This window comes from Drosophila erecta, unplaced genomic scaffold, assembly GCF_003286155.1.
Source record: "Drosophila erecta strain 14021-0224.00,06,07 unplaced genomic scaffold, DereRS2 tig00000000-arrow-pilon, whole genome shotgun sequence".
NCBI classification, from domain to species: Eukaryota; Metazoa; Arthropoda; class Insecta; order Diptera; family Drosophilidae; genus Drosophila; species Drosophila erecta.
Genome location: NW_020825194.1, coordinates 2,099,724 through 2,111,104, shown reverse-complemented (window position 1 = coordinate 2,111,104; position 11,381 = coordinate 2,099,724). Strand labels below are relative to the sequence as shown.

Sequence of the window (11,381 nt, the reverse complement as noted above, 5' to 3'; positions counted from 1 at the left end):
CCTGTCCCGTGATTTCAAATTTCGAAAAATTATTTTTTCGGCATTTTTTGCATTTTTGATAAGGTTACATCATCAAATTTTGCGAAAAATGGCAAAAATTTAAAGTCTCCAAATTTGAACACCAATCGATTGGAAAGTTAATTAGGAGTTAAACGAGATATGGCATTCCATTTTTGGAGCATTATTTCGAGTGTAGTGACCAAAAAACTGAATGTTTTGGGCGGAAAATGAGGAAAAACGGTTTTGGACAAAATAATCGATATTTACAAATGGTTTTTTCTTCATTTCTTGGCTAAAAATGGACATATAGCAAAAACAATAACAGTTTTGTGCAGCTAATTACCCATACTAACGGCCCCTGTCCCGTGATTTCAAATTTCGAAAAATTATTTTTTTGGCATTTTTTGCATTTTTGATAAGGGGTTACATCATCAAATTTTGCGAAAAATGGCAAAAATTTAAAGTGTCCAAATTTGAACACCAATCGATTGGAAAGTTAATTAGGAGTTAAACGAGATATGGCATTCCATTTTTGGAGCATTATTTCGAGTGTAGTGACCAAAAAACTGAATGTTTTGGGCGGAAAATGAGGAAAAAACGGTTTTGGACAAAATAATCGATATTTACAAATGGTTTTTTCTTCATTTCTTGGCTAAAAATGGACATATAGCAAAAACAATATCAGTTTTGTGCAGCTAATTACCCATACTAACGGCCCCTGTCCCGTGATTTCAAATTTCGAAAAATTATTTTTTTGGCATTTTTTGCATTTTTGATAAGGGGTTACATCATCAAATTTTGCGAAAAATGGCAAAAATTTAACGTCTCCAAATTTGAACACCAATCGATTGGAAAGTTAATTAGGAGTTAAACGAGATATGGCATTCCATTTTTGGAGCATTATTTCGAGTGTAGTGACCAAAAAACTGAATGTTTTGGGCGGAAAATGAGGAAAAACGGTTTTGGACAAAATAATCGATATTTCCAAATGGTTTTTTCTTCATTTCTCGGCTAAAAATGGACATATAGCAAAAACAATAACTGTTTTGTGCAGCTAATTACCCATACTAACGGCCCCTGCCCCGTGATTTCAAATTTCGAAAAATTATTTTTTTGGCATTTTTTGCATTTTTGATAAGGGGTTACATCATCAAATTTTGCGAAAAATGGCAAAAATTTAACGTCTCCAAATTTGAACACCAATCGATTGGAAAGTTAATTAGGAGTTAAACGAGATATGGCATTCCATTTTTGGAGCATTATTTCGAGTGTAGTGACCAAAAAACTGAATGTTTTGGGCGGAAAATGAGGAAAAACGGTTTTGGACAAAATAATCGATATTTCCAAATGGTTTTTTCTTCATTTCTCGGCTAAAAATGGACATATAGCAAAAACAATAACTGTTTTGTGCAGCTAATTACCTATACTAACGGCCCCTGTCCCGTGATTTCAAATTTCGAAAAATTATTTTTTCGGCATTTTTTGCATTTTTGATAAGGGGTTACATCATCAAATTTTGCGAAAAATGGCAAAAATTTAAAGTCTCCAAATTTGAACACCAATCGATTGGAAAGTTAATTAGGAGTTCAACGAGATATGGCATTCCATTTTTGGAGCATTATTTCGAGTGTAGTGACCAAAAAACTGAATGTTTTGGGCGGAAAATGAGGAAAAACGGTTTTGGACAAAATAATCGATATTTACAAAAGGTTTTTTCTTCATTTCTTGGCTAAAAATGGACATATAGCAAAAACAATAACTGTTTTGTGCAGCTAATTACCTATACTAACGGCCCATGTCCAATAAAGAAAAAGACAAGCTTAGAGCTTCTTGGTCATCTGTATGTGCAATTTTTTAGAATTATAATTTTAGAAATTGTTCAATGATTATTGCTTGGGCATTTTCAACCACCGCTAGCAGCAGCTCATTAACAAAAGGAACACATCAGCAAAACAAACCCAATTCTTAACTTTTTGGCAGAGCGGGCAAACGCCTCAGATCCACATGTTCGCCACTCGTCTCCATTCGGTCTCGGTTATGTAAAGCCAACAGAAATACAGAAATGCGATATGGGGAACCCCTCCCCACCGAAAATGGCAGCCACACTCAATGAATTCCACAGTCAGTTGAAAAGGGGAGGGGAACGGCAAAGGCATGGGTGCTAAACGTTTAATAATTGTCGTTGGCTGCACGTACACTGCAAACAATCAATTAAGTATACTTACTTGTTCTTCGTTTCTTAATGGACTTTCAAAAGTGGGTCCTTTCTGTGGGGTTGTCTATAATAGAATCAAAATAAATATATCTATTCATTAGAGAAAATATAACTGAATTTCTCAATCTGTACAAGAACATAGTGATGATCTGCACTCCCCATTGCGCTCGGAGTATCCAGTTACTCCCTGGATCCCCAACTATCTGAGCCCCAATGTGAGTCTTCTTGCCAATGTGAATTTTGTTTACCAGCCCCATATCCATATCTTATTTACATATGGACATTTCTGCACCCCACAAGCGCGCATTAAAACATTTTAATTAAGACGCAGCGCCAGACGAGACGGGTTAACTTCGGCTTCCGTTCTCGGGCTCAGAGTTCTGGGTGCTGGTTGTGGTTCCTCGTCTAGTTCTGGTCACAGAGTATTCAGTCATCAGCGCAGCTCGATAGCGAAAGATGTTCGACGGGAGCGGCGGTTCCAGTCCCACCGATCCATCTAATCCAAGGTCGCGGGGATAGGACAGCTCCGTTGTGTCGATTGGCGCCATGTGCTGCTGGTGTGCACGTGTCTACTGGACGGTTCTGCACAATCTCCTGGTTCGCATGATGGACAGCCTGATGGAAGTCAGATCGCCCAGCTTCTGTAGCCGCTGCTTCGGTTATCAGCGGCAGGCCAGTCAGGAAAGTGACGCCGCCGAACGGGTTTTCAGCACCGACGACGATCCACATCAGCAGCCCCGTGAAGATTACGTCATTGTGGGTGAGTACGCGCCGATCTCGTGGTTCCAAAACAAAGCCAAATCCACAGAGTGATAAAATATAAACAAAAACAAGCAACTAGATAGAGTTCCTAGAACTTAATTTAACTTGAGTTTACGTTTTCAACAATATATACACGTTAATGTAGGGTAATACTCGTACTCTACTAGAAGATGTATCTGTATCTAAATCCAATTACTGATGCTACGTTTTGAATTCGTTACAGACGATGCCGACGTCAACTACGCGGAGATCGAGGAGCGGCATGTGGAAAAGGAGCAATACTACTTCACAGTGGATCGGCCCACGGCGGAGCGAATGCTCCATGGACGGGAGGACGGGTCCTGCCTGGTTCGTCCTTTCAAGGCAGCCGACCAGTGCATCCGCTACATCGTGAGCATCTGGGCGGCGGATCAGTACTATCACCTGTTCATAAGGCAAGTGGACAGGAGGCAGCGCTACGCCATAGGGCAGAAGAAGTGCCAGGAGCGCTGCTTCGGATCCCCCTCGGAAATTGTGGACTTCTACACGCAGCACCCACTTCTCTGCACAAACAAGGTACGGAGTCAGTGCGTCCAACTCCGCCCCATCAGTTACGCTTAAGTAGGGGGCAAATCTTTATTGCATAAGAGAGGGCAAGTATGTACAAATGGGGTTAGCTTAAGACGATCCTCAGGTGGCCACCACCGCCTTGAAGGCGCACTGGTTGTTCTGCATCAGGGCGGGCCAAAGGAAGGCCTTTATCAGATCCGATCGCCGGTCCGCCTGGGGATGCCGCTCGTGTTTCTCGGGCCTCAGGAAGCCTGCATGGAATTCACGTAGATATAGGATTCTTAATCGATTAAAGAGCATCTTAAAACGCACCCAGGTTGAAGTCCATGTCCAGGTAGTAGGGCGCCTTCTGGTTGATCATCCGCCAGGCCAGGCGAACACAGGCACTGACGTAGTGCGTCAGCGGGGGGCAGGACTCCAGGCAGGGGTACTCGTGCAGCGTAGAGAGCACCTGGTTGAACACCGACCGCTCGATCTCGCCCAGCGGAAAACTCTCGGCGGTCTCGAAAAGGTGCTGGCGAACGGATCTGTCCAGGGACAAGGTGGTCTCACTGCTGCTGTCCAAGGGACAATTCAGGACTCGGCGAACTTCCAGGACCTTCCGCTCCCGCATTCCGTGGCACAGGCGGAAGGAGAGCTACACAAGTACCAATAAGTTAATCAAATTATTATTAAGAACATGCCTAATTTGACGTTAAGTTACTGATGAACTAATAAAGAGATCATTGAAAAGCGAAAATATATGACTTTTATTTTAGCCAGGTAATCTAGGTATTGATGGTACCACTTCCCTGCCATAGTGTCGTTCATCTGAGATCGAAAGCGATTCAAATCCCAAGCGCCTACGTAATTTTCTGGCACCCTGGGGGCTCCACTTTCCCTCACATTTTCACTGCACCAACCTGCCTAATCATCCTATAGTGCGAATTCGAATTGGCCAAAATTGATATTTTGCAATCACAATTTGTGGTCTGACAGGATTTGAAGCATCCAGAGCCCACGGGCTTGGCGTATATAATTGATGGCCAAGCACTTGAAAATTGAAAGTAATCTTCGCTGGATGAGTTGGTCTCACAGTTTGAGAGTCACTGTGCTGTGCTCATTTCACAGCAAGCAGTGCAAGCAGTGCTGGCGCTGGAAGCTACTTCAAGATCAAGTTTATCAGCTATTGACCTGCCAAATGGCAATTCGAAGAGGTCGCCCCAATTTTGAAACAATCGTTGTTCACTTTTGACAAGAGCTTCTTTCTATTTGAATAGCTTTAAGAATTGTATAGCAAATTATCTTTTAGCATTGTGGAGTTAAAATGTTATTGACATGGAATTGGCACTCTGAAAGATTATGAACGCCCATAATAAATTGACGCCATTCATCACAAATAACTCTGTACTGCCTGTACTGTCTTGACAAGTGAAAACGAAGGAGATAATTATAAAAGTAAAATTGTGTTGTTAGCGATTTATATTCCAACGACATGTGAATGATTGACTGAAAATAATTTCTCCTTATGATTAAATCTCTAATTCTTTCTCGGCTGCTTCAGCCAGCTAAAGTTTTGCGAAGAAATTAAATACTAAATAATACAAAATCATTAAAACTAAATGGTAGCGAACACACCCAATAGAAAACATATCTTTACAAACAAAAAAAAAAAAGTGAAAAGAAGGCCTACTCACAATTGGCACTAATTTCTCCCGATCGAGGTAATCTCGAAATTTGTTCGGCCTCTTTAACAAGCCATTATTGAAAGTTGGGGCATATCTAATGTGGATTGCTACAGCATATGAATGCTAGGTACTTCAGACTCACCACGATCATGGAGAAGAGTATCTTCCCCTTGAGGCTGTGCGCGTGCTTTATCTGGGGAAGACTGTCCAACGCCTCCAAGGCGTCCGCTCGGTTCTCGACGTAGAGATTCCGATAGAGCGACACCATTTCGCTGTGGAGATACAGAAATGGAATCAGAAATCGGAGTGTGGCATGTGGGCAGGTGAGAGTTGGATGCGGTCGCGATCGCAATCTCGTAATGTGGGCGTTGCACCTTATTGGAACTCGGTCAAGTGTAAGAATCGGGTCGGGTATTGTAACATGTGTAAGCTGTGTTCATTTGTCTTTCCTCACCTGCCGTCATCGCTGCCAGAGTCATCCGAGTGGTATCCATCGCTGCAGCTGCTGGTGCTGGCGCCGCCTGGGGGAGTGGCCTTGCCAATGGAGTGGGCGGAGCCCGGAGGACCTCCCTCAGGGCCCATCATGTGGAGCACCACCTCGCAGCCGCGGGAGAAGTTCATCAGCAGGCCGGCGGCGGGGCGCTTCTCCACGAGCGCCTGTGAGTCCAGGCGACGCACCTGGCCCACGCAGGTGAGCACCTCCTTGTCGTTCTCCACCCGCGTGCTGAGGTTCTCGACCAGCGTTTGGAGCTGCTTCAAGGCCGGTTTGTCCAGCATTGTGAGCAGGGTCTTGTTGTCGATTAGTCGCTGCTGAATGTCGCCGTAATTGATGGCCAACAATCGTTGGTGGGAGGAGTGAGCAGGGTCTTGGTTGACCGTCACCATGCTCAGCTCCTCCAGCTTGTGAATGGCCATCTTGTAGGTGTCCACATGGCGCTGCAGCTCCGTTTTCAGAGCCACATGTAGGGAAATGAGCTGACCGGAGGCATCGGTGGTGAGTCCATGGACCCCGAGACCTTGTACAGCATTGTCGAAGCTGCGTCTCCTTTCCCTCAGAGTCTGCCGCAACCCAGGCTCATACTGAGCCAAGGCCTGCAGGAGTCGAGTGCATCTCTGCCGGAGTCCGGACTCATGGGGATTCGCGAACAGGCGCACCAACTGCCAGGCCACCGTTTCACTAGGCACATCTGGCTTGGGAGTGGTGTTCAAGGTGGTCAATCTGGGTGCACATTAAATAGAAAAAAGTAATCGTATGATAAAAGCTTCAGCACTCACTTCAAAGATTCACCATTTAATCATAGCTCACCTGGTAAAGAAAGACTCCAGAAGGTAGGCACTGTGAGGCAGGTGCTCCAGCAGCAGGTCCAGCGGCAGCTCGGCGATCACTGATCTGAGTACCGAGGGACCCAGTCTGCCCACCACGCCAGCAGCCTCCCTGTACTGTCTGCCCTCCGAGAGGAGCATCAGCCGACGAAGAACCTGACGCGGACTGGTCAGGAACTCGCGGCCATCCCTGGAGGGTCCACGAATGCGTTCCCTGCTGTCCGCCATCGATGCGGCGCAAAAGGACAGGGGAGGCGACGGGGAATGGCCCTGCAGCTGCAGAATAGCGTCCTGGTGATTCTTCAGCAGGATCTGCTTGCTGGAGGCGTTGGAGATGCGGATTACTCGGGTTACTCGGTTGTGGGTTAATGGAATGGCTTTGTACAGATGCAGATGCGAAGTCAGTGAGATGCAGATCAGATGCAGATGCGGATGCGGAGTCTAAGATGCAAGTTCAGTGGGACTGCTTACAGCATATTGGGTGTGGCCGTGGGTTCCATGACGGTGCGTTTGGGCTCTGGTCTCCAAACTTCGCGGGCGGGCTCTGAAAAGGTGGCAGACACAATGCCACAATTAATAACGAATAGGAAATCTCTTTGGCAAGAATTCGCGCACAAAACAATTGGCACTTTCACCGGCGCAACATTGCCAGCCAACATAATTTATCATAAGTTATCCATATGCGTGCATAATACAATCTACAATCGCCTGGCTTGTCAGTTGCTTGTGGGAGTTTCCACCTCAACTATGACAACTAGGAAAATGTTTAGGGCCCCCACACAAAAAGCGACTTTCCTTGGGGCGGCGTCTCGAATGCCAGCCATTTCCCAGGTGGCCAGGAAAATGCCATTTAACCCCCACTCGCAGTGCACTTAATTGAAATTTTTACTTTGCAGTAGACTATGCACTGTTATAAATAAACACATCGGCGGAGCTATTTTGACTTAGAACTTTTTGGGCACCTTTTTTCCAGAGACTGAGTACTCTGATGGGCAGGGAGTACTGCAGGGAATCGGACACTGGGGCAACCAACCCGAACTGACCATGTTTGTCTTCCCGAGAATCGAGCTGAGGAAAACATTAAGTGTTTGCCAACAGGCCGAAAAGTCCGGAAAAGCAGCCAACCACGGCGGTTAGGTAAGTGGCTGTCATATGGCTGCACCGCGAGAAATCAGGGGTATAGTTTAGATTGGGTAAGTATTTTGGCTGGTTCTGTTTTACAGCTTATTAATACAATGAAAGCATAGTTACTTTAAATTAATCTAGTACCTTCAGGGAGTACCCATTGTAATTACTCAAAACTTATGGCCCGAGTACGCCACAGATATTTTAAAAGGCTGACTTCAATTAATGGCGTTTTCTGGAGTGTCTGGCGGCAGTATCACTTCCAGCTAACAGCCGACTTGGAGCCGGAGGTGACAGTGACCCAGCTCGGAAAGGTCAGACATCGTGCATTACCGACGGCTCAACCGGCTTAACGGACAGGTAGACGCCTTAATTGAAGGCCCGTAAGTGCGCTTTGGCAATACCTTCCGTTACCAGGTGGCTGGCCAGGAAGGTGTGTCTCTCTGGGCTGGGAAAGAACGTTCCACTCGGGGGCGTGGCCTGTGGGAAACAGTTTGTGCCACAGATTTTACAGCGGATTTCCGATTTCTGCGTACGTGTTGCCAAACAGCGGGCTGGGATTATCTGATCATCCCAGGGTGAACTGCACATGCAGTGTGCGAAATACGAGAGATAAGCAAGAGTTACCGCATTTCGCGGAGATCATGTAGCGAGAATCCAGACATGACGGCCACAAAGAAAGGGACCCGGGATTACCTGACAATTATGACTACACGGGCGACAAATTGAAAGATGCCATCGTGCGGAGCTGCTGGGAAAGCCATAGAAACGTGGCCATGACACTTGGGATGCGCTTCGCTGGGTTCAGTGAAGTTACAAAAAAGAGTTAGGAGCAGGGGGTCTACAGAATATGTTATGTAAGCTGGTGACAAATGAGCGGGCTGAGAACGGAAGCCAAACTTGTCGCCACGACTGGAGAACAGCACTCTTCGCATATGCCTTATACCATCTCTATCTCTATCTGTATCTGTATCTGTATCTTTGGCTGCGGCGTTTAGTTACACTCCGGGTCTCAGTTGGTTTAATGAACCCGGCGAAAATAGAAATGTGGCGATGTGAAATGATTTGTTGTGCCGGCCAAAAGGCAAACATGACTCTGGGGGCTCGCCATTATTGTTATTACAACAATTCGTTATGAAGTTGCTGGCTCTGATGGTTTCGCAGGCCAACAAACTTCTAATTGCCACGACCCCGTGCTCCGCATGCAATCGACTGGTATTCCCACTTCCCCTTACTTTGGTACCGCTTTTGGAAGGGATTAAATGGTATGTTCTTGGGAGGAGAGGCTGGCTGTAACAGCTAAGACTTCTACTTTAAGAAGCTGCATTTTGGGATGGTAACTTATTAGCATGCCATCTACCCACATTTCCAAGATCTTAAATGGAAGTCGCAAATCTATTATCGAAACACTACAGCACACCATAGGCACTGCCTATTGGACTCCCTGGACTCCAGAGTTCCCATTTCTTCTTCGCGTCTTTGTCATAATGGTATCCATAACGAGCTGGGAATGGAGTTTGAGCTGGGAGCATAGCTGGCGTGCGGCTGCCATTAGATTTGATGGCGATCAACGATCTGTGGCATGCTGCGGTGCTATTAGACACCTGTGCACCTGTAGCTGTGGCAATTAGCCGCCAGACGGGAACTGCCAAAAAAGGGCAAGAAGAGCGCCCGACAGTGGAGTCCAGTCCGCTAGTCGTTAATCAAAGAGAGCGACCCAATCAAGCTGACCTCAAAATCCCGACAAAAAGCAGACAAAAAGCGGAGCGAATTTATTGTCGTATGGCGAACGCACAAGTTCTGCATGGCCCATAAAGAAGAAACTTGTTTGTGGAACGATCGCTAACTGTTCTTGGCACCTATTCCACAAAGGGAAGAAAGGGCCCTTGTTCAGTTCCCATGAATTAGCATATCTATAACTCTAATACTGATTGATTCCATCATAAAGCCTAAGCAGTGCGCGGCTAAGACAACAGACACCCGCGGGCCTTTGGGCCTCGAACTACAGCTCACCTACTTGGGTTTTGGGCTGAAGTCCAACCCATCAAGGTTTGACAGCTTCCCCGGCAATCTAATTCGTATTAACTTTTTCTGGCTGCCTTTCGGCCAGCACTAGCCCAATTATGATGGGAAGAAGTCGGTGGCCGAAACTGGGTTAATTCCATGCCATTCAATTAGAATACGGACAGCGGCGAGTTTATGGCCAGGTTGCAAGTTGGCCAGCTAATTGGCGTCGCCTGCCGCAGTGTCTCCATTTCTGGGAAAGATCTTCTCTCTTCTGGCATAAATTAGCACACAGCCCTTGACTAAGCAGCCATAATGAGGCACTAAGCATCCGATTTGGGGAACGTATCTCATTATGCGCGGATTCTCGCTATCTCAGCCATTCATTTTTATTTGGGTGTATTCAGCATAATTTCATTTTATGGTCCTGTCTATAGCAAATAATTAAGAGCTTAGAAGAGAAAACTAATTAGCACGGCAGTTTGCATGACAGACGGAGCTCCAATTATGCTTCTTTAGATACTTTTTTGTTTGCTGGGGCGTGGCTACACATTTATCATTTTACATTCAGAAATTGATGTATGCTTCTGTATTAGCATATTGGCAATGTAGCCCCTGTAAACTTCGGCTTTAATAACACCCAGGAAAGTTGCTTGTTTTGCGCTTGGCTTGGCACTAAATAGGTGCAGATATCGGTTAAAGTTTCTAGCCAACTCCATTGGCAGTGGTCCACTGCTCGGTGCACTCGCACCCACATAGTGGGTACTACATCTCGTACCACTTACATGGTTTTCAGCGGTGCTGGTTGCGGGTAAGTGTGCCACTAATCCGCAGGAGAATCGCCAGGTCGTCTCTCCACTTGACACCAAAGAAGTCGCAGATTTTCCGCTTTTCCCCGGCTGCCGAGCAATTTTCACTTTGCTGCCGAAAGCGACAGGGTCAAAAACCACAGGCTGTCTTTTGCAGGGGCCTTTAGATTGCAGCCAGCGCTTGTATCTTGTGCAGAATGCAACCGCAAATCACAAAGTTGACGGCGCCTTCGTGTTCATTTGGCAGCAGCAACAACTCAGTCTACAAACATTTTTGCACTTCATTAACTCGTCTAACATTTGGGTGGTAATGCCACGGGAAATTCCTCGTCTCCGCGAGTTGGCTGTCAGTCTTCAGTTTTCAGTTTCCCGGCCTCACTCTTCTTCGCCCGATTCTTCTCGCTGTTTACCGTTTAAGCACGCGCCTCCACCAGTGGAAATTCGAAGCTGGGAGCGAAACTGGAAAATCGCGAGGAGCGGAGCACAACCGATCGCGGTAAAAGTCCAAAGCAGACTGAACTGAACGAATGTCATGACCAGCGGTACATACAGTCGGCTTCTAACGGGAGCGAAAGAGAGCGCTGCCACAGGAGAGAGAGAGGGAGCACCTTCAGCTCGAAGTCGGCTCAAAACCACCAGAATGGCTCCACGGAGCCACGCCGAGATTACCTCCTCTGCAGAAGCATTTTGGACAAGTTAAGATATACACAGTGCAAAATAATGTACCACTACTAAACGATACTTCAAGTAAATTGATCTTTGGGGATATTGTCCCGTAAATTCGCTTCATTTCAATTGCTACAATAAAATATTTTATGTCTGTACTGTGTACCTGATATATTCAGTAACTTGCATTCAAAGCAAACGACCAATCAATTTCCACACTTTAGATCCCTTAGATAGTTTCCCGAGTATTTAATTGACAAT

General features: G+C 46.0%; 2 protein-coding genes across 2 annotated transcripts; one reads left to right on the top strand and one right to left on the bottom strand.

Annotated features, from left to right (window-relative positions):
• The first annotated feature begins 2,535 nt into the window (after positions 1-2,535).
• Positions 2,536-3,837, top strand: LOC6554219. The gene is made up of 2 exons (XM_001981200.3): positions 2,536-2,975; positions 3,201-3,837. The coding sequence occupies exons 1-2, from the start codon at positions 2,762-2,764 to the stop codon at positions 3,575-3,577; spliced, it is 591 nt and encodes a 196-aa protein (XP_001981236.1). The 5' UTR covers positions 2,536-2,761; the 3' UTR covers positions 3,578-3,837.
• On the bottom strand, positions 3,579-10,974 carry LOC6554218. The gene is made up of 6 exons (XM_026975661.1): positions 10,431-10,974; positions 6,500-7,060; positions 5,648-6,412; positions 5,336-5,465; positions 3,839-4,163; positions 3,579-3,777 (listed from the first exon to the last, which is right to left on the bottom strand). The coding sequence occupies exons 2-6, from the start codon at positions 6,742-6,744 to the stop codon at positions 3,647-3,649; spliced, it is 1,596 nt and encodes a 531-aa protein (XP_026831462.1). The 5' UTR covers positions 6,745-7,060; positions 10,431-10,974; the 3' UTR covers positions 3,579-3,646.
• Between the last annotated feature and the right edge of the window lie 407 nt (positions 10,975-11,381).